Source organism: Elephas maximus, chromosome 21, assembly GCF_024166365.1.
Source record: "Elephas maximus indicus isolate mEleMax1 chromosome 21, mEleMax1 primary haplotype, whole genome shotgun sequence".
NCBI classification, from domain to species: Eukaryota; Metazoa; Chordata; class Mammalia; order Proboscidea; family Elephantidae; genus Elephas; species Elephas maximus.
The window spans coordinates 46,922,809-46,950,354 of NC_064839.1; the positions used below are offsets into that span (position 1 = coordinate 46,922,809).

Sequence of the window (27,546 nt, forward strand, 5' to 3'; positions counted from 1 at the left end):
GGGGAGGGGCGGCGAGTCCACTGGCGCACGGCAGTGTCAAAACAACAAACTGAACCAGAAAACCAGATATTGTCCCTGAGGCTAATAGTATTTAACAAACTTCTCCACTAAGAAGAATGACGCGGGGGCTCCAGGCATTTCGCTCCTTTCTCTCTCCCTCTATGCGATCCCCTGTACGAAGAGTACGGTCCAAAGTTTGACCACCGGTGGGCGGGGCCCTGAAAGCGGCGGGAACTGCAATTGGTAGATTTGAAGGTGCAGCGGGCGGGAACAGCTGCTGAGGAGTGACATGGCTGGAGATTTGAGCCGGTAGGAGATCACTGGCGGCATGGGATCGGAGCTCAGACGGTGGTGGGAGCCTAGAGGAAGCCAGATCGCAAGCCTTTGGGACTCTTTATTGACCACTGTAAGTACCAAGGATTGGGCTGATGGGGAGTATGGCTGGGCAGCGGTGGGGAGAAGGCGGTACCGCTCGTCGTGACGTCACACCCGTTACAGCGGGTTCCTACGTGGGGCACGTGTCAGGGTGGAGGTGGCCGTGGGTTGTCACGTGATTTGTTGCTGGCCTTTCGGAGCTTCTAAGATCGTGTCTTCGCCCAGAAGTGTGTTTTGTGTTGTTTTGCGTTTCACCCTGGCTTCCGTACTTTTTCATCCTTGCCGCCTCTTGCATCTTTCCTTATGCTCTTTGTTGCGGCTGTTTAGCGTTGTATCTACAGGAACGTTATTTAAAAGGGATCTTTTTATCTTGAGGTCATTCAGTAAATGTATCTTGGGCCCTTACTGAATGCCAGGCACAGTGCTAAGCACTAGGAAGTAGAAATAAAAAAAGGTAATTGCGAATCAAAAGTTTTTCCAAGGATTTTCGAACTTTATGGGTGAGATCAAGTGTGCTGTCCATCCACTAGAATTCTTTGGAATGGTGGTATGCAAAGTTTACCCGGATTTAAGAATCATCCGAGGTGTCGTTTAAAAATGCAAAATCTCAAGCCTTACACGGTGTTCCCTCATCCCCCAGGTTAACTCGATGGGGCCCGGGAATCTGCATTTTCAAGCTCACCCCACTCCCCCTTGTATTGGTTTGGGACAAGTGTTGGTTTGACAATTCACTGACTGTGGAACCCTAATCCTTGCCTAGTTTTTTATCCCCTCCCACATACTGCTTTGGGAGAGTACCTAGTCATTCCACAAGTATTTATCAAGTACACACTGAATGGGTTCTTAAGCTGACTAAACTTACTGATTGACTCGATTCTGTTGTAGATTTTCAGGGCTATGGCTATGAATAAGACAAACATAGTTCCTACCCTTGTAGATCTCGATAAAATATTGTAGAGATAATAAAATAATCATTAAAGTAATTCCATATAGTTCTGTAAAGACAATACACAGTGGAAGGTAGGGAAAGAACTTTAGATTGTGTGATCAGAAAAAGCCTCTCTGAGGAGAAGATACCTAAGCCAAGACCTGAATTACAAGACACCACCCATGTGATTTTGTGCAGGAAGACCCTTCTAGGCAGGATAACAACAGAATCTACAGTATCTAACAGTATCTACAGTGGTCTTTTGTGAGAGTGATCGTTTTGTATAGTTGAGCAGAAAGGCAAGCATAAAGTGGTAGATGATGGGAAGAGCGCTAGGGCCAGATCATGCAAAACCTTGTAGACCATGGTAAGGATTTTAGTCTTCACTCTAAGGCAGTATGGTCCTGTGTTTTGACAAGGAAGCAAATAAGACTCAATTTTCATGATCCTGATTTTGTCTCTGTGTTCTTAATTCAGTTCTTTTTCTTTCTAAATGACTCCTAATCATCCCTCTTTTTCTCTCATTTTCAGTATCTTTTAAAAATATAGTTAACTACCCAGACCTTTGCAAAAATGGGCGTTTGTAAATTATATCCAGTATTCAAAAAATGCTTAAGGCCCAAGGTACAACAATTGGTCTCTATTTGCCTGGAGCAACAGAGGAAGAAGGAGAGTCAGGAATAGGAGGAGGAAATGGATATGTGGCTAATTGCCTCCATGAACAACTGCCCTTGCCATGAAACCAGAAGAACTGGATGCTGCCTGGCTACCATTACTGAACATTTTGATCTAAGGCTTTACCGAAGAATCTTGATCAAAAAGGGGAAAACGTAGAACAGAATTTCAAATTCTCATGGAATCCATGAAGCTGGGTGCACCCCTGAAACTATTGCCCTGATATAATCCTTAAACCTTAAACCAAAAATATTCCCTTGAGTCTTCTTTAAACCAAACAGTAGTTTGGTTTAACTAATAAAAAAGGCCTGCCTTGAGCATTATGCTCTTTTAAGAACTATCTACGTGGAATCAGATTGACAACAGCAACTCGAAAGATTAGACAGGAACCTTACCAGGCAGTGAGTTTATCTTAATGGAGGCGGAACAACTCAGAACAGGAGGGTGAGAATGGTTATACAACTTGGAGAATAAAATGAATGTCACTGAATTGTACATGTGGAAACTGCTGAATTGGTGTATGTGTTTTCAACCAAACCAAATCAAACCCGGTGCCATCGAGTCAATTCCGACTCATAGCGACCCTACAGGACAGAGTAGAACTGCCCCACAGAGTTTCCAAGGAGCGCCTAGTGGATTCGAACTGCTGACCCTGTGGCTAGCATCCATAGCACTTAACGACTATACTACCAGGGTTTCCGTATTTTCAACAAAAATAAATAAAATAAGGAAAAACACTTAAGATATCGTAGAAATAAGCCACAGCCAGGATTCTTACAGGGGGATATTCCTGTGTTGTGTCCTTGGGCATACCATAGGTCATGGTGGACACAGATGTGATTGACTGCCTTTTGTCTTAAACACAGACACCAAGACCTGAGTGCTTCTGTCTGAAAGATAGAATGTTAAGGAAAGTTAAAGTCTGCAGTTACCCTGCTTAATCTTTGTTTAGAAATCATGTTTCTTTGCCTTTGATGTTCTATATTCAAAAGAAGAGAGGGTGGGACATGCCATTGTTGTCCATAAATGAGGTATCAGAGTGGAGATAAGCTGTCACACTTGGTGCACAGCTTTTGCCCTGAGGAAAGTAGTAAAAGGGTTCAGAATTCTCTTTCCTGATGCCCCATCTTTAATACAGCCCCTCGTCATGCTCATGAAGATGATTGCCCTTGCCTGTTGCTGAGGGAGCCACACTAGATTAGGGGCTCAAAACCTTTTGGACAGTTGAAGAATATCGTCTTCAGCATGGGGCAGGAAAAGTGCAGGTAGTTGTTCTGTATTAACTGGTGACTCATTTAAAGAATAAAGAGGCTACAATCTTATCTCCAGTTATTGGTGTATCTTCTGGACTCATAAATCCAGCTGTTTATTCACTGTCTCCACTTGGAGTCTTAACAGTTATCTTGAGAATTACAGGTTCAAAACGGAGTTGAGATTTTCTCTGCCCCACCCACAGTCTTCCCTGCCTCAGGTAACAGCAACTCCATCCTTTGATTTACCTGGTAAAATCCTTGATATCATCTTTGAGTCCTTGCTTTCTCCCATACCCCACATCTAATCCATCAGGAGATCCTGTAGGTTCTCAGAAATTTGCAGAATCTGACCACTTCCCACCTTGGTCCACCATCATCTCTTACCTGCATCATCGCAGTAGCCTCCTAAATGGCCTCCTGCCTCTGCCCTTGCCCCTCCTTCTCAGCACAGCAGCCAAATCAATCCTGGTGGAAAACATAAGTGAGAGCTTGTCCCGCCTCTGCTCAGGACCTTCCAGCTGGCCGTTTCTGTCGGAGTAAAAACCATAATCCTTGCAGTTACCCTGGGCCCTCCATGATCTCTGACCTTGCCTTCTTTTCTGCCCCCTTGCTCTCTCCGCTCCGGTTTCACCAGAGGCCTCCTCCTTGCTGGTCCCTGGCTGCCCCGACACAAGCTCTCACCTCAGGGCTTTTGTACTTGCTGCTCCTTCTGTCTGGAAAGCTCTTCATCCACCAGATAGCCACACGGCTTTCCTCTCATCCAAGGATTGGCTCAAATGTCACATTTTCCAGAAGGCCTTCTCTGTCCACTCCCCACCCCCACCTTATTCCCAATCTAACACTACTCCATTTTTTCCCATGATACTTACCACTTTTAATGTATTTTATCATTTCCTGTTGTACCTCTCCCCCTAGGTGGAAGCTCCATTCTGGCAGGGGTTTTTGTCTGTTTTGTTCTTGGATGCATCTATCCCCAGTGCCTACAAGAGTACCCGGCACACATAGGTGCCTAGTAATTTGTTACACACTTCGGTGAATGAGAGAATGGTTTATATATCACTGCTATCAAATGAGCAAAATGTTTTAGCCACAAAGGAGAGAGAGCACTAATTTTGAAAAACTCAAAAACACATTTACATATACAGCTTAAAGAGAAAATCATTGATCCTCATGTTGAAAAACTGTTTGCAGAAGCGCTGAAAAAAAATGGAAACACTTTTGTATCTGACCTAAAAATCAAAATCCTGGCTAAAGATATGCTGAAACATTCACAGTTCAGCTTTTGTATTTCATTAATACTTTGTTGTGCTGTTCTTGTTTTGTTAAAGTGCTGAAGAGATGGATGAGACTGTTGCTGAGTTTATCAAGAGGCTCTTCTTGAAAATTCCAATGACTGAAATGATGACAATCCTAAAAGCCTGGGACTTTTTGTCTGAGAGTCAACTGCAGACGGTAAACTTCCGGCAGAGAAAAGAGCCTCTTGTTCAGGAATTGGTTCTGCTTTGTGAGGTAACAACATTCAATATGATTAGCCTTGGACAACATGCTTTCCCTTTTGTTCTTTTTCTTTCTTCCCTTAGTCCAAAGGGGATTTAATGCATCTACTAAACTGTGAAACTACTAGGGCTACTTCTACTCTAGAGAAGAAAAGATTTACATCCTTGGAAACGCCATGCGGGAATTCTACTCTGTCCTACTGTGAAACTACTAGGGCTACTTCTACTCTAGAGAAGAAAAGATTTACATCCTTGGAAACGCCATGGGGGAATTCTACTCTGTCCTATAGGGTTGCTATGAGTAAGAATCGACTCAACGGCATACAACAATAGGCTTTTTTTTCAATATCAAGAAAGAAAAAAAAGTCTGAGTCCAGCACAACTAGATGGTGCCTGGCTACCACTACCAACTGCTGTGACAGGGATCACAATGGAGGATTCCTGACAGAGTTGGAGAAAAATGTAGAACAAAATTCTAACTCATTAAAAAAGACCAGATTTATTACTCTGACAGAGATTGGAGAAACCACGAAAGTATGGCCCGTGGACACCCTTTTAACTCAGTATTGAAATCACTTGTGAGATTTACCCTTTAGCCAAAGATTAGACAAGCCCATAAAACAAAATGAGACTAGATGGGCACACCAGCCCAGGAACAAGGACAAGAAGGCAGGAGGGGACAGGAAAGCTGGTAATGGGGAACCCAAGGTCGAGAAGGGGAGAGTGTTGACACGTCGTGGGGTTGGCAACCAATGTCACAAAACAATATGTGTATTAATCGTTTAATGAGAAATTAATTTGGTCTGTAAACCTTCATCTAAAGAACAATTAAAAAAATATGCCACACGGAAATGTTTTGGCATACCACACATTACATAATTAAAAGTACATTTTTAATTTAAAAAAGAGGAAAAAAACGGAATTGTTGTTGTTAGGTGCCCTTGAGTTGATACTGACCCTTAGCGACCACAGGTACAACAGAACAAAACTCTGCCCAGTCCTGTGCCATCCTCAAAATCTTTGCTATGCCTGAACCAATTGTAGCAGTCACTGTGTCAATCCATCTCATTGAAGGTCTTCCTCTTTTTTGCTGACCTTCTACTTTTTCAAGCATAATGTCCTTCTCCAGGAACTGATCGCTCCTAATAACATGTATAAAGTATGCAAGATGAAGTCTCACCATCCTTGTTTCTAAGGAGCATTGTGGCTGTACTTCTTCCAAGGCAGATTTGTTAGTTCTTCTGGCAGTCTGTAGTGTATTCAGTATTCTTTGTCAGCACCATAACTCAGAGGTGTCAGTTCTTCTCCAGTCTTCCCTATTCATTATCCAGCTTTCCCATGCATATTAGGTGATTAAAACTACCGTGAATTGGGTCAGGCGCACCTTAGTCCTCAAAATGACATCCTTTTCAACATTTTAAAGAGGTCTTTTGCAACGTATCTCCCCCAATGCAGTAGGCTGACTGATATTTGACTGCTGCTTCCATGGGCATTGATTGTGGATCCATGTAAAATGAAGTCCCCAACAACTTCGATATTTTCTCTGTTTATCATGATGGTGCTTATTGGCCTAGTTGTGAGGATATTTGTTTTCTTTATGTTGAGGTGCCATCCGTACTGAAGGCTGTGGTCCTGGGTCTTCATCAGTAAGTGCCTTCAAGTCCTCTTCACTTTCAGCAAGCAAGGTTGTGTCATCTGCATATCACAGGCTCTTAATGCATCTTCCTCCAATCCTGATGCTGCCTTCTTCAGGTGGTCCAGCTTCTTAGATGATTTGCTCAGCATACAGATTGAATAAGTACGGTAAAAAGATATAACCTGACACATACCTTTTTTTTGTTTTGTTTTGTTTTGTTTTTTCTTTATTGTGCCCTAAGTGAAAGTTAACCCAGAAGGATGTTTACCTGTGTTTTATTGACTATGCAAAGGCATTCGACTGTGTGGATCATAACAAATTATGGATAACGTTGCAAAGAATGGGAATTCCAGAACACTTAATTGTGCTCGTGAGGAACCTTCACATAGATCAAGAGGCAGTCGTTTGGACAGAACAAGGGGATACTGACTGGTTGAAAGTCAGGAAAGGTATGTGTCAGGGTTGTAGTCTTTCACCATACCTGTTCAATCTGTATGCTGAGCAAATAATCTCAGAAGCTGGACTATATGAAGAAGAACGGGGCATCAGGATTGGAGGAAGACTCATTAACAACCTGTGTTATGCAGATGACACAACCTTGCTTGCTGAAAGTGAATAGGACTTGAAGCACTTACTAATGAAGATCAAAGACTACAACCTTCAGTATGGATTGCACCTCAACATAAAGAAAACAAAAATCCTCACATCATGATAAACGGAGAAAAGATTGAAGTTGTCAAGGATTTCATTTTACTTGGATCCACAATCAATAGCCATGGAAGCAGCAGTCAAGAAATCAAAAGACGCATTGCATTGGGTAAATCTGCTGCAAAGGACCTCTTCAAAGTGTTGAAGAGCAAAGATGTCAACTTGAAGACTAAGGTATGCCTAACCCAAGCCATGGTATTTTCAATCGCATCATATGCATGTGAAAGCTGGACAATCAATAAGGAAGACCGAAGAAGAATTGACGCCTCTGAATTGTGGTGTTGGCAAAGAATTGAATATACCATGGACTGCTAAAAGAACGAACAAATCTGTCTTAGAAGAAGTACAGCCAGAATGTTCCTTAGAGGCAAGGATGGCGACACTGGGTCTTACATACTTTGGACATGTTGTCAGGAGGGATCAGTCCCTGGAGGACATCATGCTTGGCAGAGTACAGGGTCAGCGGAAAAGAGGAAGAGACCCTCAGTGAGGTGGATTGACACAGTGGCTACAACAATGAGCTCAAGCATAATGATTGTAGGGATGGCTCAGGACTGGGCATTGTTTCGTTCTGTTGTGCATAGGGTCGCTATGAGTCGGAACCGACTGGACGGCACCCAAGAACAACAACAACAACAACACGTGAAAGTTTACAAATCAAGTCAGTCTCTCATACCAGAATTTATATACACCTTGCTATATACTCCTAATTGCTCTCCTCCTAATGAGACAGCACACTCCTTCCCTCCACTCTCTCTTTTCGTGTCCATTCGGCCAGCTTCTGAACCCCTTTTCCCTCTGATCTCCCCTCCAGACAGGAGATGCCAACATAGTCTCATGTGTCTACTTGATCCAAGAAGCTCATTCTTCACCAGTATCATTTTCTACCCCACCGTCCAGTCCAATCCCTGTTTGAAGAGTTGGCTTTGGGAATGGTTCCTATCTTGGACTAATAGAAGGTCTGGAGACCATGACCACTGGGGTGCTTCTAGTCTCAGTCAGACCATTAAGTCTGGTCTTTTTACGAGAATTTGGGCTCTGCATCCCACTGCTCTCCTGCTCCCTCGGGTTCTCTGTTGTGTTCCCTGTCAGGGCAGTCATCAGTTATAGCCAGGCACCATCTAGTTCTTCTGGTCTCAGGCTGGTGTAGTCTCTGGTTCATATGGCCCTTTCTGTCTCTTGGGCTCATAGTTACCATGTGTCTGGTGTTCTTCAATCTCCTTTGCTCCAGGTGGGTTGAGACCAATTGATGTGTCTTAGATGGCCTCTTGCTAGCGTTTAAGACCCCAGACGCCACTCTCCAAAGTGAGATGCAGAATGTTTTCTTAATAGATTTTATTATGCCAACTGACTTAGATATCCCCTGAAACCATGGTCCCCAAACCCCTGCTACGCTGGGCTTCGAAGCGTTCGGTTTATTCAGGAAACTTCTTTGCTTCTGGTGTAGTCCAGTTGTGCTGACCTCTCCTGTACTGTGTGTTGTTTTTCTCTTCACCTAAAATAGTTCTTATCTACTATCTAATTAGTGAATACCCCCTCCCTCCCTTCCTCCCTGCCTCCCCCCTCTCATAACCATCAAAGAATATTTTCTTCTCTATTTAAACTATTTCTCGAGTTCTTATAATAGTGGTCTTGTACAATATTTGTCCTTTTGCACCTGACTAATTTCACCACATACCTTTCTTGATTTTAAACCCTGCAGCATCCCCTTGTTCTTTGTGAATGAGTGCCTGTTGGTCTGTGTACAGGTTCCTCATGAGTACAATTAAGTGTTCTGGAGTTCCTATTCTTCGCAAAATTATTCATAATTTATTGTGATCCACACAGTTGAATACCTTTGTGTACTCAATAAAACACAGGTAAACATTTTTTTTTTTTTTTTTAAACATAGTTCTGGTATTCTCTGCTTTCAGCCAAGGTCCATCTGACATTAGTAATCACGTCCCTAGTTCCTCGTCATCTTCTGAATCCAGCTTGAACTTCTGGCAGTTCCCTATTGGTGTACTGCTACAAACATTTTTTAATGATCTTCAGCAAAATTTTACCTGTGTGTGATATTAATGGTATTGTTCGATAATTTCTTCATTCTGTTGGATCACCTTTCTTTGGAATGTGCACAAACATGGATCTCTTCCAGTCAGTTGGCCAGGAAGCTGTCTTCCAAATTTCTTGGCATAGATGAGCGAGCACCTGCAGCACTGCATGTCTGTTGAAACGTTCTCAATTGGTATTCCGTCAATTCCTGCAGCCTTCTTTTTTGCCATTCCCTTTAGTGCAGCTTGGACTTCTTCCTTCAGTACTATCAGTTCTTGATCATATGCTACCTCCTGAAATGGTCGAACATTGACCAATTCTTTTTGATATAGTGACTCTGTGTATCCCTCCATCTTTCTTTGATGCTTCTTGTGTCACTCAGTATTTTCCCCGTAGAATCCTTCAATATTGCAACTGGAGGCTTGAATTTTTTCTTCTTTCAGCTTGAGGAATGCTGAGCATGTTCTAATGACAGGTCTCTGCACATTTCATTTTAACACTTAACTTTGTCTTCTCAAGCTGCCCTTTGAAATCTTCTGTTCAGCTCTTTTACTGCACCATTTCTTCTGTTTACTTTAGCTGTGTTCAAGAGCAAGTTTGAGTCTCTTTTGACATCTGTTTTGGTCTTTACTTTCTTGTTTTTTTAATGACCTTTTGTATTCTTCATATATGATGTGCTTGATGTCATTCCAAAACTCGTCTGGTCTTTAATCATTAGTGTTCAGTGCATCAAATCTTTTATTGAGATGGTCTCTAAATTCAGGTGGGATGTACTCAAGGTTGTATTTTGGCTCCTATGCACTTACTTTAATTTTCTACAGCTTCAACTTGAACTTGCATGTGAGCAGCTCATTGCTGTGTTCTAGCTGATGGTATTGAGCTTCTCTAGTGTCTCTTTCCACAGATGTAGTCGATTTGAATCCTGTGTATTCCATCTGACAAAGTCCATGTGTATAGTCGCCGTTTATGTTGTTGAAAAAAGACATTTGCAGTAAAGTCATTGGTCTTGAAAAATTATATCATGCAGTCCCCAACAATGTATCTATCACCAGGACCATATTTTCCAACTAGTGATTCTTCTTTGTTTCTAGCTTTCACATCCAATCACCAGTAATTATCAGTGCATCTTGACTGCATGTTTGATCAATTTCAGACTGCAGAAGTTGGTAAAAATCTTTAATTTCTTCATCTTTGGCATTAGTGGTTGATACAACTGTATTAACTGGTTCTTCTTGAAGGCATATGGGTATTATCCTATCACTGACAGCGTTGTACTTCAGGATACATCTTGAAATGTTGTTTTTAACAGTGAATGCAATGCCGTTCTTCCTGGCATAGTAGGCCATATGATTGTTCTATTGAAAATGGCCAATACCAGTCCGTTTCAGCTCACTAATGGCTAAGATATTGATCTTAGAGCATTCCACTTCATTTTTGACAACGTCCAGTTTTCCTAGATTCATACTTCATACATTCCAGGTTCCGATTATTAATGGATGTTCGTAGCTGTTTCTTCTCATTTTGAGTCCTGCCACATCAGCAAATGAAGGTCCTGAAAGCTTTACTCCATCCATGTCATTAAGGTTGACTTTACTTTGAGGAGGCAGCTCTTCCCCAGTCGTATTTTGAGTGCTTTCCAAACTGAGGGGTTCATCTTCTGGCATTATATCAGACAACATTCAGCTCTTAGTCATACGGTTTTTACTCCCCAATTTTTTCAGAAGTAAATCACCAGGTCTTTCTTCCCAGTCTGTCTTAGTCTAGAGGCTCTGCTGAAACCTACCCACCATGGGTGATACTGCTGGTATTTGAAATACCGGTGGCATAGCTTCCAGCTTCACGGCAACCCATAAGCCACCACAGTACAACAGACTGACAGACATGTGGATACCATGGGAGAAAAAAAAATACACAGTGTAAGTTAAAATAACAAGCAATACTTTTTTTCTCCTATCAGATTGTCAAAAATGAACAAGTAATAATATTCAAATATATTGGCAAAGTTTTGAGGAAAGAGGTGTTTTCTCTTTCATGTGTATTTGTTTAGTTACTTATTTGCTTTTTATTAAAAAGATAATTTTAGACTTTCAGAAAAGTTGCTAATATAAAGAATTCCTGTAGACTCTACCTCATTCCCTTTTAAATATATATACTTTTTGGTCCAGCAATTCCCCATCTGGAACCTTATACTGAGGAAATAATAGAAAATAAGGAAATATGTAAATAATATTTTAATTTGCAAATTTTTACATGTTTAGATCTAAAGATTTATATGTAGATACAAAGATATGTAATTTTTAAAAATCTTGTATCTAAATATTTATATGTAAATAAGGATGGCAAATAGGCATCTGAAAATATGCTCAAAATCGTTGTCGTTGTTAGGTACTGTTAAGTCAATTCCAACTCATAGTGGCCCCATGGGAAACCCTGTTGGCATAGTGGTTAAATGCTATGGCTACTAACCAAAGGGTCAGCAGTTCGAATCCGCCAGGTGCTCCTTGGAAACTCTATGGGGCAGTTCTACTCTGTCCTATAGGGTCGCTATGAGTCGGAACCGACTCGACGGCACCGGGTTTGGTTTTTTGGTTTAGTGGCCCTATGTAACAGAGTAGAACTGCCCCATAAGGTTTTCTAGGGTGTAATGTTTACAGGAGCAAATTGCCATGTCTTTCTCTCATGGAGCCGCTGGGTGGATTCAAACCGCCAGCCTTTCAGTTTGCATCTGAGCGTGTAACTGCTGCACCACCAGGGCTCCTCAAAATCATTAGACATTAGGAAAATGCAAAATAAAACCACAATAAGATACCACTTATTAGATACCAACACACTTATTAGAATGACTAAAATTTAAGACCGACCATATCCAGTGATAAAGGAAATGTGGAGGAACTAGAACTCTCGTCAACTGCTGGTGGGAATGTAAAATGGTACAGCCACTTTGGAAAGCAGTTGGCAGTTATTTAAAAGTTAAATGTACATCTACCATATGATTCAGCCTTTCCATTCCTAGGAAAATAAGTGAAAACATATGTCCACACAAATTGTTCATAGCAGTATTATTCATAATAGCCCCAAACTGGAAATGACCCAAATGACTGTCAGCAGGTAAATGGATAAGCATATTGTGGTGTATGCATACAATGGACGACTACTCAGCAATAGAAAGGAAAGGACTATTGATTCTGTGATGTTGCATTCATTGCTAAAAGGAACATTTCAAGATCTATCCTGAAGTACACTGCTGTCAGTGATAGGATAGTACTCATATGCCCTAAAGGAAGACCAGTTAATATGACTATTAAATTAAATTATTCAAATTTACTTACCAACCACTACTGCCAAAGGTGAGGAAACTGAAGGTTTTTATCAACTTCTGCAGTCTAAAATTGATCAAACATGCAATCAAGATGCATTGATAATTATTGGTGATTGGGATGTGAAAATTGGAAACAAAGAAAAAGGACCTGTAGTGGGAAAATATGACCTTGGTGAGAGAAACAACACCAAGAGATTGCATGATAGAATTTTTCAAGACCAACAACTGCTTCACCGCAAATACCTTGTTTTCAACAACATAAATGACAACTATACACATGGCCCTCACCTGATGGAAAACACAGGAATAAAATGGAATAAATCCGTAGAAAGAGACAATGGAAAAGCTCAATAGTCAGGATAAGGTCAGGGTCCAAATGCACAACAGACCATCAATTACTCGTATGCAAGCTTAAGTTTAAGCTGAAGAAAATTAAAACAAATCCACGAGAACCAAAATACGTCCTAGAGAATATCTCACCTGAATTTGGAGATCTTCTCAATAATAGATTTGATGCATTGGACAGTAATGACTGAAGAGCAGACAAGTTATAGAATGATACCAAGGACATCATACATAAAGAAAGCAAAAATTCGTTAAAAAGACAGGAATCAAAGAAAAGACCAAAATGGATGTCAGAAGAGACTCTGAAACTTGCTCTTGAACACAGAGTACCTAAAGCAAAAGAAAGAAATGATGAAGTAAAAGAGCTGAACAGATTTCAAAGGGTGGCTTGCAAAGACAAAGTAAAGTTTTAAAATGAATTATGCAAAGACCTGGAGTTAGAAAACCAAAAAGGGAAGAACACGTTAGGCATTTTTCAAGCTAAGAGAACTGAAGAAAAAAATTCTAGCCTCGAGTTGCAATACTGAAGGATTCTATGAGGAATGACACAGGAAGCATCAAAAGAAAATTAAAGGAGTACACAGAGTCAGTATATCAAAAAGAATTGATCAACATTCAACCTTTTCAGGAGGTAGCGTATGATCAAGAACCGATGGTACTGAAGGAAGAAGTCCAAGCTACACTAAAGGCACTGGTGAAAAAGAAGGCTCTGGGAATTGACAGAATACCAATCGAGATGTTTCAACAAACAGATGCAGCACTGGAGGTACTCACTTGTCTATGGCAAGAAATTTCAAACAAAGGTACCTGGCCCACTGACTGGAAGAGATCCATGTTTATACCCATTCCAAAGAAAGGTGATCCAGCGGAATGTGGAATTTATCAAATAACATCAGTACTATCACACATCAAGTAAAATTTTGCTGAAGATCATTAAACAGCAGTTGCAGCAGTACATTGGCAGGGAACTGCCAGAAGTTCAAGCTGGATTCAGAAGAGGATGTGGAACGAGGGACGTCATTGCTGATGTCACATGGATCTTGGCTGAAAGCAGAGAATACCAGAAAGATGTTTACCTCTGTTTTATTGACTGTGCAAAGACATTTGACTGTGTGGATCATAACATATTATGACAACCATTGTGAAGAATGCGAATTCCAGAACATGACTGTGCTCATGAGGAACCTGTACACAGACTCACAGGCACTCATTTGAACATAACAAGGGGACACTGCGTGATTTAAAATCAAGAAAGGTGGAGTCAGGGTTGCATCCTTTCAGCATACTTATTTAATCTGTATGCTGAGCAAATCATCCGAGAAGCTGGACTATATGAAGAAGAACAGGGCATCAGGATTGGAGAAAGACACATTAACAGCCTGCGGTATACAGACAACGCTTACTTGCTAAAAGTGAAGAGGACTTGAAGCACTTACTGATGATGATTCAAGACCACAGCCTTCTGTATGGATTACACCTCAACACAAAGAAAACAAAATCCTCACAACTGGACCAGTAAGTGACATCATGATAAATGGAGGAAAGATCGAGGTTGTCAAGGATTTCATTTTACTTGGATCCACAATCAGCACCCATAGAAGCAGCAGTAAGAAATCAAAGGACGTGTTGCATTTAGGAAATCTGTTGCAAAAGACCTCTTTAAAGTGTTGAAAAGCAAGAATGTCACTTTGAGAACTAAGGCATGCCTGACCCAAGCCATATTTTCAGTTGCCTCATATGCATGTGAAAGCTGGACAATGAATAAGGAAGACCAAAGAAGAATTGATGCATTTGAATTACGGCATTGGCCAAGAATATTGCATATACCAAACAAGTCTGTCTTGGAAGAAGTACAACCAGAGTGCTCCTTGGAAGCAAGGATGGCGAGACTTCGTCTCACCTACTTTAGACACGTTACCAGGAGGGACAAGTCCCCGGAGGAGGACTTCAGGCTTGGTGAGGTAGAGGGTCAATGAAAAAGAGGAAGACCTTCAATGAGATGGATTGACACAGTGGCTGCAACAATGGGCTTAAACATGGCAACAATTTTGAAGATGTTCCAGGACTGGGCAAGGTTTTGTTCTGTTGTACCATAGGGTCACTATGAGTCAAAACTGACCTGACAGCACCTAACAACAACAACATTGATAGATGCAAAAACATAGGTATATATTAAAATACTTATACTGAGTAAAAGAAGCCAGACCCCTCCCCCAAAACAGAGTATGTATTTATTCATATAAAACACTATAAAATGCAAACAAATCTGTAGTGACAGCATGCAGATCAATGATTTCCTCGAGATTGTATAGGGTGGGATGGAAATGGCTAGGAGGTGGTATTATAAAGGGACACAAGGAAATTGAGGGGCTCATAGGTATGTTCACTATCTTGATTACGGTGATGTCAAAACATCAAATTGTACACTTTAAATATGTGCAGTTTACTGAATGTCAATTATACCTCAATAAAGCTGTTTGAAAAACAAAACAAAAAGTTACAGGTGATAAATGAGCGGGCTGCGGGAGAAGAGCTGAGGGCCTATGGTGACTAACAGGAGGAGGAAGATGGGAGACAGGGTGCCAGTAAAGTATTGAGAGGGTGCTAATCGTCCACTCCAACCAATCCTAAGAATAGCTTCAAAGAGGATAGAATCAAATCTATCACCACATTTACTAAATAATTTATTCTCTTTCAGGAGAAGTGTGCAAGTCTCAATGATGCGGCCCTTTTAGACATCATTTGTAAGTTCTGATGATTTGAATTTACACTTAGCAATCTGTCTCATTAGGGAAGCAATTTTGTCTGAAATATGTAAGGGCTCACATTCTAGAATTGAGGATACTTGGTTTCAAATCCCAGCTCTGTCACTTAGCACATGACACAGCTGAACGTACTGAGAGAACATGCCTCTGATTTAGTTTGTCTGATTTTCCATGATTGGGTTACATCTAGTCCATAAAAGGTGGATCCACACGTTTACCCCTTGTCACGCATTCATTCACATGTACATTAAGCTGCATTATGTGCCAGGCAGTAGGCCAGGCACTGCTGAACAAGACAGAGGTGGTTCATACTCCCTTGGAGGCCCAGTCTGAAAAATGCACCTTGTAGATGCTAATAAATGGTACAAAGGAGGGAAATAGAGAGGGATCTGTAAGTACATAGTGGGACAACCCTATTTAGCTGTGCAACCTGCCCCATCCTTATACTCTCAAATCCCCTAACTTCGCTCTACTTTTTGTTTTTTCCATAGCACTTGTCACCTTCTTCTATACTATCAAATTTGTGAATGGATGATGTTTTTTGTTTATTATTTTCTGCCCCTGCTAGAATATAAGCTCTTTGAAGACTAAGATCTTTCCTTTTATTTACCGATGTTCCCCAAGTGCCTAGGACAGTGCCAGCACATAGCAGGCATCTAATAAATATTTGTTCAGTGAACGAGTGAATGAACTCTGAAATGCTGCTGGGCAAGAAGGATAAGGATGGAGAAATGGTGATGTAGAGATCATTGGCACCCTTGGAAAGACGATTTTAATGACGTGGTGGACGCACACCATTTGGAGTGAGTTGACAAGAGACACAGTGCTGAGGCACCAGAAACAGTGAGGACAGTAACTGTCCAGGAGCTTTTTGCTAGGAAGGAGGGCAGCACAGAGTAATAGAGTGGCAGCTGGTAGGGACGCAGTGTATTCCTTAGGATGATAGCTGCACTTTCAAAGGAAATTGCAGTCACATTCACACTAAGCTGGAAAGTGGGTGTCCATTGACCTCAGCATGTTTATTGGATGCCCGCTATGTTCAAGGCAGTTTGCTAGATGCTGAGGAATTTTCAGGAATGTGGGAAAATAGTTACGTGGCGCACAACATTCCCTGTCATGTTGGAAAAAATGTGGCATTCTATGGAATGTGTGGAATATTATATGGCAATTGAATAAATGGTCTAAAATAAAAATAAATGCTAAAACTATATTATCTAGGTTGGTTGCGTTAAATAATTCTTATGATTTGTTCTGTCTGAGATAAATATTTTTTAATATTTTTGTTGTTGAGAATATACATGGCAGAACATACACCAATTCAACCATTTCTACATGTACAGTTCGATGACACTGATTACATTCTTCAGGGTGTGCAACCATTCTCACCCTCTTTTCTGAGTTGTTCATCCCCCATTGACATAAGCTCACTGCCCCTAAGTTTCCTATTGTCTGAAGTAAATTTAATCCGTATCAAGTTTGTATATTGAGTAAAAATCTGAATAACCTGATTTGAGAGCCCTGCTGGCACAATGGTTATGCGCTCGAATGCTAACCGAAAGGTCAGCGCTTCAACCCACCCAGCAGCTCTGTAGGAGAAAAACCTGGTGATCTGCTCCCTTAAAGATTTACAGCCTTGGGAACTCTATGGGCAGTTCTACTCTGTCCTGTAGGGTTGCTGTGAGTCAGAATCAAGTTGACGGCACACAACAACCTAATCCGATTTGTGAATTACTGTTACCTGCAAAAAAAAAAAAAGAATTTTCTTTTTTTTTTTTTGTTCCAGTTAGTTTCATATTGTTGAAATTGCTTCACAGTACTTCAAAGTTCTTTGATATAATAGTAATACCCTTCCTCCCTCTCTCAGATACTCAGGTTCATCGGCACCAGAAACTTTGGGATGTTTTTAAAATGAATAAAGGACCAGGTAATATTTTCCATTTTAAACTGAATATATTTGACATTTTGGCAATTTAAAAATGAATAACAATATGTTCCTCTTACGTCTCTTTTTTTCAAATGAGAAATATATTTAGTAGTGATGTATCAGAGGCACTAGTAGCATTTGTATGATTTGATCGTTATTGCTCTTTGAAGTTACACAAAATGCTTAGCTTCAAGGTTCCTTGCAAATGTATTTATTTATTAAAGCTGCAGAGCTCTTGATTTTTCTTTTCATTTTGACAGGTGAAGACATTGACCTTTTTGATATAGAACAGTTCAAAAGTTCATTTACAAAAATTCTTCGGAAAGCGTTAAAAAATGTAAGAATAAAATTCTTCAAAATTTCCATTGAATTCTATTTCATGGTACCTTTGCACTTAAAATTTGTTACTACCCTGTTTTTTAATTTAAGGTTAGGCACTTGGCTGCTAATTAAAAGGTTGGTGGTTTGAACTCACCAGTGGCTCTATGGGAGAAAGATGTGGCAGTCTGCTTCTATAAAGATTACAGCCTTGAAAACCTTATGCAACAGTTACTTCCTGTCCTAAAGGGTCGCCATGAGTTGCAATCGACTCGACAGCGATGGGTTTGGTTTTAGTTTTTGTTTTTTAATTTGTAAGAAATCTAGTTAGTAAATTTTATACTATTCTACCCCATTTTAGAGACAAACTTTTTGTATTATGAAAACTTCCTTCTCACTTCACTTCCCAATTCATGACCTGATGCCTCCTTCTCAAGACCAGTGCTGCCCAGTAGAACTCTCTGTGGTAATGGACATGTTCTGTATTGGCACTGTCCAGTACACTAGCTAGTAGCTACATGTGGCTTTGGGGTACTTGAAATGTGGCTAGTGTAACTGAGGAACTGAATTCTTAACCTTATTTAACTTTAATGAAGTTGAATTAAACAGCCACATGTGGCTGGTGGCTACCTAACAACAACCCCTGATCTAATGAATCAGACATTATGGGAGTGGCCCCAGTAGTCTGTGGTTTCACTAGCCCTCTAGGGGATTCTGATGGACAGTGAAGTTTGAGAACCACTGCTCAAGGCACCAGTGATATTTTTATCACAAAATCCCCTGGCCTGGTCTCTCCCAACAGTAATGCCAATTGTAAACCCCTACATATGCCAGGCCCTGTGCTAAGCACTTTGCAGTTACTCATTGCATCCTCGCTATGAAGTGAGTTATATTATACAACTGGTAAGCAGTAGAGCCAGGTTTAGACCCAGGCAGGTGGCTGCAGAGGCCACGGCCCTTGCCTCTACATTGGGCAGGCTGTCACCACTCAGCTCTTGGCCACGTGCGAGATGCTGGGCAGAGGAAGATATACAACATTCATTTCTTGTGCTCAAGAAGGTCATATGTCAGACACCTAGCAGTCAATGACCCCTCCTTCCTGAATCTTCACCGTCTTCTGCCCAACCTAACTGCTTCTTTATTTTCTCCACGACTAACTCCGTCCCTCACTCGAGTATCTGCACAGTCCCACACTCAGCCCTCCTTATATAATGTGGGTAAGCTTTTACCTTGGAGGAAGGGAGGGAGGGAAGTAGGAATAGGGTTTAGTTTATCAGTTCTTTTTTAAAGACCACTGCATTGTCCCAACACCATTTGTTGACCAATTCTGCTTTCTCGGCTGGTTTGCCATCCGTGGATCCTCAGGCTCCTTGGATTTACTTCTTGAGTGAGTATCCTACTCATTGGTCTGTTGTTTCCATGCCCTTCTTGACCCATTGCCTGCCTCACGAGTTTCATCTGTGCCACGTATATACTCCAGCCAAGCTAAAGTAAGCTTCTCTAAGTTCTTGAACTTGTCTTGCTCTCCTAATCTTTAGGCTATTCCTTCTCTTTGGAACAACCTCTCTCCACCCTGGCCTTACCTATCCTGATCTCCATTTAAATAGTATTCCCTCACAGAACCCTCTCCTGGCCCCCTAGACTGTGCCCCGCTGTTCTGTCCTCTTAGTCTCACTCTACTCCCCAACATGATACTCATCGCAGTTCCTGGTTTAACTGTCAGTCTTCCTCCCCACGCTGGATGCCCCCAGGAGTGGGACCTTGACCATCATGTTCCCCACAGTCCCAGCCAATGCTAAAAAAACCAATGCTAGGGAATAAATAAATTAGGCACAAACCAAAAAAACCTGTTGCCGTTGATTCTGACTCATAGCGACCCTATAGGACAGAGTAGAACTGCCCCATAGAATTTCAAAGAAGTGGCTGGTAGATTCAAACTGCTGAACTTCTTTGGTTAGCAGCCGAGCTCTTAACCAGTGTGCCACCAGGGCTCCAAATCAGGCCCCCCAAAAAACAAACAAAAAAAAATCAGGCCCGGTCTTTGCTAATTCCACCTTCCTTTAATTGCTGTAGTTTTTAAAATATTTTTATACCTGTTGAGGCAAGTCAACACTGACCCTACCCTCAGTTACTCTACTTTATCAAGAGTGTCCTGACTAGTTTTCCAGATGAACCCTAGAATTATTTTGTTAGGTTTACAAGACAACACAAAATCTTAGGCATTTTGTGTTTTTTTTAGCATCTGAACCAAATGCATAAAATCATTAGGATTGGTATATTTTTAAGTCCATTACTACATAGAGATCTTACTGTTAAATTTTATAATGCATGCTAGATCTGTCCTAGATGCTAAAAGGGCTTCATTATAAAATGGGAATCTTATCCATAAGGCTGTTTTACTTCATAAGAGACCTTATAGATGCAGGTACACAATTTTTCAGGACAAGCCTGAGAAATTACTGAAAAATCTTGATGTCATACCCAGATTGTGGCTTTTTAATTTTTTTTCTTCTGGAAGACTTTGCAATGCATAAATATGTCTTTGCAAAACAACCACAAAGTATTTTCCCTAAGATTCCCAAAACACTGTAATGAATAGTAGTAGAAGAGACTGCCAGATCTCAATCTATGTACAAGATTACAGTGACATCTTGCACCCCATCAATGGTGGCACAATGAGATTTTAATAAGGAAACTGAAATCTTTTTTAATAAGGTGACAGTCAGCTTCAGAGACGCTGAGGAGAATGCAGTGTGGATTCGAATTGCCTGGGGAACACATCACACAAAGCCAAACCAGTATAAAGCTACTTATGTGGTATATTATCCCCAGACCCCGTATGTGTTCATGTCTTTGTCCAGGCTGAAGAGGAATACACCACTGCTGGATCAGGTATGGAACAAATTATTATAAGGTATCACATTTTATTATTCTTATGCTATGTAGGTTTAAACTGCTCGATAAGCATTTGATGTAGAATGCCACATACAATTCTTGATCTCCTAAAATAAGAAACAGAAAGGGTTGTTATTCTGCAAGTGGGAACATGGCAGAGACATTGATTTGGATCTGTTCTTTTTTGTTTTTTAATCTAGAAGCAATGCATGACCACTGCCACTGCCATCGAGTCGATTTAATGTAAAAAAATTCAACCAATACAGAAGTCTCTAAAAATTAAAGTTTCAGAACTTCATATTCCCTTCCCCAATTCCAGTCTCCCCAAATAACTACTGTTAACAATTTTGCTGTTTCCTTTCAGAAGATGTCTTATTACATACCATCTGTAATTTGCTTTTTTAACTTAGCAGACCCTTTCCATGTGGTCACCTATGAATATACCTCACTGTTTTCTCATGACTGCATCCTTTGCCTATTGGTGAACATTGTTTTCATTTATAACCATTTCCCTACATTCCATACCAAAGAAAACTGTTTTAACATAAGCTGAGGTAGCCTCAGTTCAGAGCCTGCTTCTCTGTGTGGCTCTGTCTTTGATATCACAGGCTTCCTAGTATCTTTCTGCAAAGTAAGCCTTCCCTGAGTTGGACTGGTGACTGCTGTGGCTTCTCTATTAGCATTCACAACTGCAGTGGCCCCCAAATTGGTTCCAGAGTTACTACTTGAGCCAGTTATAAGCATTTTCGCTGTCCTGGCTGCACCACTGAGGTGCTAAAGGAGCCCCAAGCGTTCCAGTGTTGTGACCTCAATGAACTATAGGATCCCAGGACTCATGCTTTCTTGTCCTTTAAGTTCCTTGATTGTTTATTGAAATGGCAGCAAGACTTCTGCTACTTGCTTCTACTTTCCTTTAACACTTCACTCTACTTCTTTAAATCTGGGATCTATTTCTCCATGATACATGGTGGTTGTTCATCCACTCACAGCGGAGTGATTCTACCCTGCCACAGCCAGTTTAAATATTACCTCAAAGACTACTGTTCATTTGTATTATGTATCTTAAAGCAACCTACTCTCTAGTTGAAGTAAATATCTTACTCCCTTAATGCTGTTTCAGTCATATGCCTTGTTTTCCTGGGTCATGGGCAAATTTTATAAGTTGCATTTAATATGTTTTTTTCTTCAATATTTGCTCTAAAGCATACATATTTGCATTTTTATATGGTAGTATCGTACTATTAGATAACCGGTTTTCTAAAACTAACATTTTGAGCATTCATTGTTTATTCCTATGTCTGAAGTTAATTTATTATAATTCTTTTAAGATTACTTTTTAAAAAAGATCACTTTTTAAAAAATGGTTGAAAAGACTTTGCATTTATGAGAATCATAATGCCATTATCCACTTTTTTGATCATTTAAGCTGAGTAACAAGCCATGAGATGATATATTTTTAGATTTCTTTTCCACTCTTAAGTGAAAACTATTCACTGATTGTAGAGCCTACATTTTACTTTGACAAATACTATAAACATGGCACAGTAATCCTAACAGTCTTGCTAATTTTCATTTCAAGGCACTGATGATTGCTAGCAAACACCATCAGATTGTGAAAATGGACCTCAGGAGCCGATATCTGGACTCCCTTAAGGCTATTGTTTTTAAACAGTACAATCAGGTGAGCCAGTTGGTGACTCTCTTTAAGTCTTTATCATCTGTTTCACGCGTGGGTTAGAAGCCACTGAGCTGGGGGAAAGCCCACCTCCAACAAGAGGAGATCACTTTAGATATTATTAAGTGACGAGACAGCTTTCAAAAGTTAACATGAAAGGAAACAAAATAATTTCTCACTGTCATCTTTTTATAATTTTATTATGTTTTATATTGCTCGTTGCTGTGTGCTGTTGAGTCAATTCCAACTAACAACTCCATAGGACAGAGTAGAACTGTACCATAGGGTTTCCTAGGCTGTAATCTTTGTAAAAGCAGATCACCAGATCATTTCTCCCTCGGAGCCACCAGGTGGGTTCAAACTGCCAACCTTTTGGGTAGCAGCCAAACGCTCAACCATTGCTCCACCAGGGCACGTTCTATGTTGCTCATTAGCCACGGAATCTGTGTTATAGATCCAAGTTTCTAAAGCAGCTTTTCCACGTAGATTTTACTTTCTCCTTAGAGTAACCTGACACTGTCTTTTGAAGCTAATTATAATATAGTATAGCCACCACCCATCTGTCAGTTTGTCGTACTGTGGTGGCTGCATGTTGCTATGATGCTAGAAGCTATGCCACTGGTATTTCAAATACCAGCAGGATCACCCATGGTGGGCAGGTTTTAGCAGAGCTTCTAGACTAAGATAGACTAGGAATAAAGGCCTGGCGATCTACTTCCAAAATTAGCCAATGAAACCCCTGTGGATCACAACAGACTATTGTCTGACATAATGATAGAAGATGAACACACTGGGTTGGAGGGCCCTCAAGATACACAGTGGCCACAGTAATGAAGTTGAGCATATCGATGGTCATGAAGATGGTGCAGGACTGGGCAATGTTTTGTTTTGTTGTACGTGGAGTCACCATGGGTCAGAGCCAACTCGAAGCCAAGTGATAAAAACAACAACATTATAATATGAAGAGATAAAGAGTTATTTTTTTTTTTTCATCTTATGAGTGAAGCAGGTGATGCACTGGGTTAGAATTAAGGAGAAAGTAATGGTTTATTAAGTCTCACAATTTATTTGTTACTGTTATTGAAATGCATTGTTTCCCTTTAATGACAAGAAACAGCCTGTCCCCATTCACCAGGCCCAGGCTGTGTTTTTCCTCGGCATGACACATGCGGGCTCATGTTATCAGGCTCCTGTAGGTGGATTATTAGTGCTCTGTGTATATCTTGTGTCCTTGGATATGTTAAGCTTATGCATTCTCATCTGTTCTAAGTGGAAAGAAGTGATGGCTGTCTACAAGCTACTCTCTGAGGAAAAGAAGATCTAACATTAAGAAGTTAGATAATGATTTTCTCCCATAGCTACCCCTTCCCCTCCCACTCATCGCCCTTCCACCCATCACCCTCCCACTAAATTGGTATAAACTATTCTGCTATAATGTGAAAGTTATAGTCCTAGGAAGCTTCACATTGTCAACACTTAATTACAAAAACAACAGCTTTAGTGGGGGAGGTCGAATTAGGGGTTAGAGAGATTCAGATTTGCAGTATGCAAGCTATTTTTCCAAAAGGAAGTTCAGTGAGTTTTTTAGGGTTAGGAAGGCATCACATTGTATAATCACCCTATCTCTGAGTCCTCTAGCTTTTGCTGTCAGCATCTAATCTTCTTATAGATCCATTTTTATGATAACCAAGTACAGAGCTCCTCAAACAAAATGGCCATGTGACTTACCCCAATAGACTCCTTGTGGACATCCTGCTCTGGGAGAAATGCCCAACTCAGCCAGATATGGCCTGTGATCTCTTTTTGTTGGAAAAAAATGGAGATAATAAGACTTGGCATGCTTTCATGTACTAAAACCAATTAATATCTATACTTCAAAATATTAAGATTAAGAGACATATAGACCAATGGAATGAGTTGACAGTCCGGAAATCAATCAACCTGTACACCTACGGACAGCTGGTTTTCAACAAGGGTGCTAAGTCCATCCAGTGGGGAAAGTCTCTTTAATAAATGATGCTAAGACAACTTGATTTCCACAACAAAAGAATGAACCTGAACCTTATACCTCATACCCTATATAAAAACTAATTCAAAATGAATCAAGGGCCTAAATATAAGAACTAAAACCATAAAACTCTTAGAAGACAACATAGGGGTAATGCTTCAGGGCCTAGTTTTTAACTGGATTCTTAGATATGACACCAAAAGCATGAGCAGCAAAAGACAAAATAAATTGGGCTTTATCAAAATTAAAATCTTTTGTTTATCAAAGGACTTTATCAGCAAGGCAAAGAGACAACCTACAAGGAACCATATATCTGATAAGGGTTTAATGTCCAAAATATATAAAGAACTATAACGTAACAAAAAGACAAACAACCCAATCAAAACATGGCAAAGGACTTGAATAAACATTTCACCAAGCAAAAAATATAAATGGCCAACAAGCACATGAAAAGATGCTTAACATCATTAGTGATTAAAAAAAGAAAAGTTGCAGTCAAGTTGATTCCGACTCATAGGGACCCTAAGGCCAGAGTAGAACTGCCCCATAGGGTTTCCAAGGAATGGCTGTGGTGTCGAACTGCCAACCTTTTGGTTTGCAACCGAGCGTTTAACCACCTTACCACCAGAGCATCATTAGTCATTAGGGAAATGCAAATCAAAACTGCAATGAGATACCACTCCATACCCACTAAGATGACTATGATTTAAAAAATGGGAAATAATGTTGGCAAGAATGTAGTGAAATTGGAACTCTCATCCATCGCTAATGGATTGTAAAATGGTACAGCCACTGTGGAAGAGTTTGGGGGTTCCTCGAAGAGTTAAATATGGTACTACCATAAAAAAAATATGATCCAGCAATTCCACTCCCAGGTATACACCCCAAAGAATTGAACGCAGGAATGCAAGCAGATATTTGTGCATCCACGTTCACTGCAGCACTATTCTCAATAGCCAAAAGGTGGAACCAGCCTAAGTTTCCATCAACAGATGATGGATAAACAAAATGTGTGCATACATACAATGGAGTACTACTCAGCCATGAAGAGAGGTGCGGTCTTGATACACACTATGACACGGATGAACCTTGAAAACATGCTGAGTGAAGGAAGTCACAAAAGGACAAATGTTATATGATCCCATTTATATGAAACATCTATAACAGACAATATATACAGACCTAAGTTTATTTGTGGTTACTCGGGGCATCAGTAGGGAGGGGCAAGGAGGACTCATTACTTGGAGAACACTAAGCTTCTGTTAAGGGCAATGGCAAGATTTGGAAGTAAATGGTGTGATGGTTAAACAAGTTAAACACTGAATTGTATCTGTAAAAAAAATGTTGAAATGGCGGGTGTTTTGTTACATTTACCACAAAAAAATAAGTTAAAATTAAAACATTCAATATTTTTCTTTTTTGTCTTCTAGGTCTTTGAAACTCATGATTCTGCTGCACCTCTACAGGAAACAAGCCTGTGGCTACATACAAATAGTATGTGTGCTTAAGATAAAACTGAAATTTAGAAGGGTTTTGTTCCTTTTTGAGGTTTCAGTCACTGAGTACAACATAATGTACTTGGATCATCATTCAAAACGCTTTCATTTTTTTCAGATAATTGAAAATTAAAATTTTGTGGAAGAAACGGAGCTAAGCTGCCATAGGTCTCTTCTAGAATTTACCAGAATGGCATCTGATAAAGGAAACAAAAATGAGCTAATAGTTGTTGAGCATTTCTTTTGTGCCAATCACCATACTAAGATGTGTTTATATGTGTATGTGTATTATTCCCTTAGTCTGCACAGTAGTCCTGTGCTACCCTCTATTCATCAGGAGACTGGGTTTCAGAGAGGTTTAATAACTTGCTAGGCAATGTCCCACAGCTTGGAACTGGGAGAGGCGGGAGTGAAATCAGGTCTGCCTGAGTCTAGAGCTGAAGCCCTTACTGCTGGGTGAGCTGCTTGAATAATCAGAATGTGACTGCATCACTACTTATAGATGGTGTGAGTCTCCCAGAAAGCCCAAGAGTATAGCATATACAACTTCTAAAGTGAGTCAAAAAGTTAAGAAGAGTGATAGGATATAATATAAATGTATAAAAATGAAAACTTTCCTGTCTCCTAGCCACAATTCAGCAGTAAAATGAAATGGTGCAGTCCTTATGACTCAACATTTTTATGTCTTTTCAGTGGCACAGGAACTGCTCTTTACTTCATGTTAAGTGAAGGAAGCAGGATACAAAATTGTGTGTATTTTATAATTCTGTGCATAAACACAGACATGTGTTTTATAAACATATAAAAAATGTGTATTTTTAAAAGTACATGTGTGAGCGTGTGTGTGTGTGTGTGTGTGTGTGTGTGTGTGTGTGTGTGTCAAAGTTCCTAGAAAGGCCAAAACAGAAATATACTAAAATGTTAACAGTGCTTATCTCTGGGCGGTAGGATTATGGGTGATTCTAATTTTCTTTATCAATCTGTAGTTTCTAACTTTTCTGCAATAAGAAATTATTACAATCAAGAAAAGAAACAATAAAGATTATTTTAAAGTTATACAGTGAAACCTGTAAGAGCTGGAAGTCAATGGGACTCCTTTTTTTTTCTGGGTCCCACAAGTTTCCACCTTTGACGGTGCAGCCTTACCACCTTTCCATCACCCGTTTTAGTGGAAAATATTTGCGTTCTCCTTCTCTGACAGGTTTTCACCTTACACAGGTTCCATCTTTCACAAGTTTTACTGTACAAGCCAGTTGAGGGGTTAGGTATGAAAAAGAAGATGCTTTAAGATGAAATATATTCCTAATAGCTGTTTCATTTGAAATCTTCCACCTCCAGTGGACTTAAGAGTCATTCACGAAAACAAAGTAGAAAAAGAGAGAGTCCAAAGAGTGACGCAAGAAACATTTGGAGACTGCCCACAACCAAGACTAGAATTTGCACAATACAAGGTAGGACATGGCTGTAAACTAGCTACAAGTTACCAATATTTTTAAAAAGAATTACAAAAAAATCCTTAAGTGGAAAACAATTCTAAGGAGTTCCTTTTTCATTTATCACTTTAATTTTGTGTAATTGTTAAATAAAATTGTTAAATAGCCCTCCTTATTATAAGTTCCCCCATTAGCAAAGGAGACCTTTTGCAATTTTGAACGCTTTTTCATTGCATCTTACACACTCATTCAGTCATATATAA

At 40.2% G+C, this 27,546-nt stretch overlaps 1 protein-coding gene across 3 annotated transcripts in view; it reads left to right on the forward strand.

Annotated features, from left to right (window-relative positions):
- The first annotated feature begins 240 nt into the window (after positions 1–240).
- The window catches only part of CENPN (centromere protein N), a 30,288-nt gene continuing 2,982 nt past the window's right edge, over positions 241–27,546 (forward strand). Inside the window, exons 1-9 of one of the 3 annotated variants that reach the window (XM_049864915.1) lie at positions 321–406; positions 4,560–4,740; positions 15,468–15,513; positions 17,399–17,458; positions 17,719–17,795; positions 20,492–20,668; positions 22,251–22,352; positions 25,785–25,848; positions 27,189–27,301. In XM_049864915.1, the coding sequence (XP_049720872.1) occupies positions 4,570–4,740; positions 15,468–15,513; positions 17,399–17,458; positions 17,719–17,795; positions 20,492–20,668; positions 22,251–22,352; positions 25,785–25,848; positions 27,189–27,301 (810 nt within the window). In that variant the 5' untranslated portion in view covers positions 321–406; positions 4,560–4,569. Of the gene's footprint in view, positions 407–4,559; positions 4,741–10,892; positions 11,022–15,467; positions 15,514–17,398; positions 17,459–17,718; positions 17,796–20,491; positions 20,669–22,250; positions 22,353–25,784; positions 25,849–27,188; positions 27,302–27,546 lie in introns of those variants that run through there. The other 2 variants (XM_049864916.1, XM_049864917.1) reach the window with 2 other exon arrangements.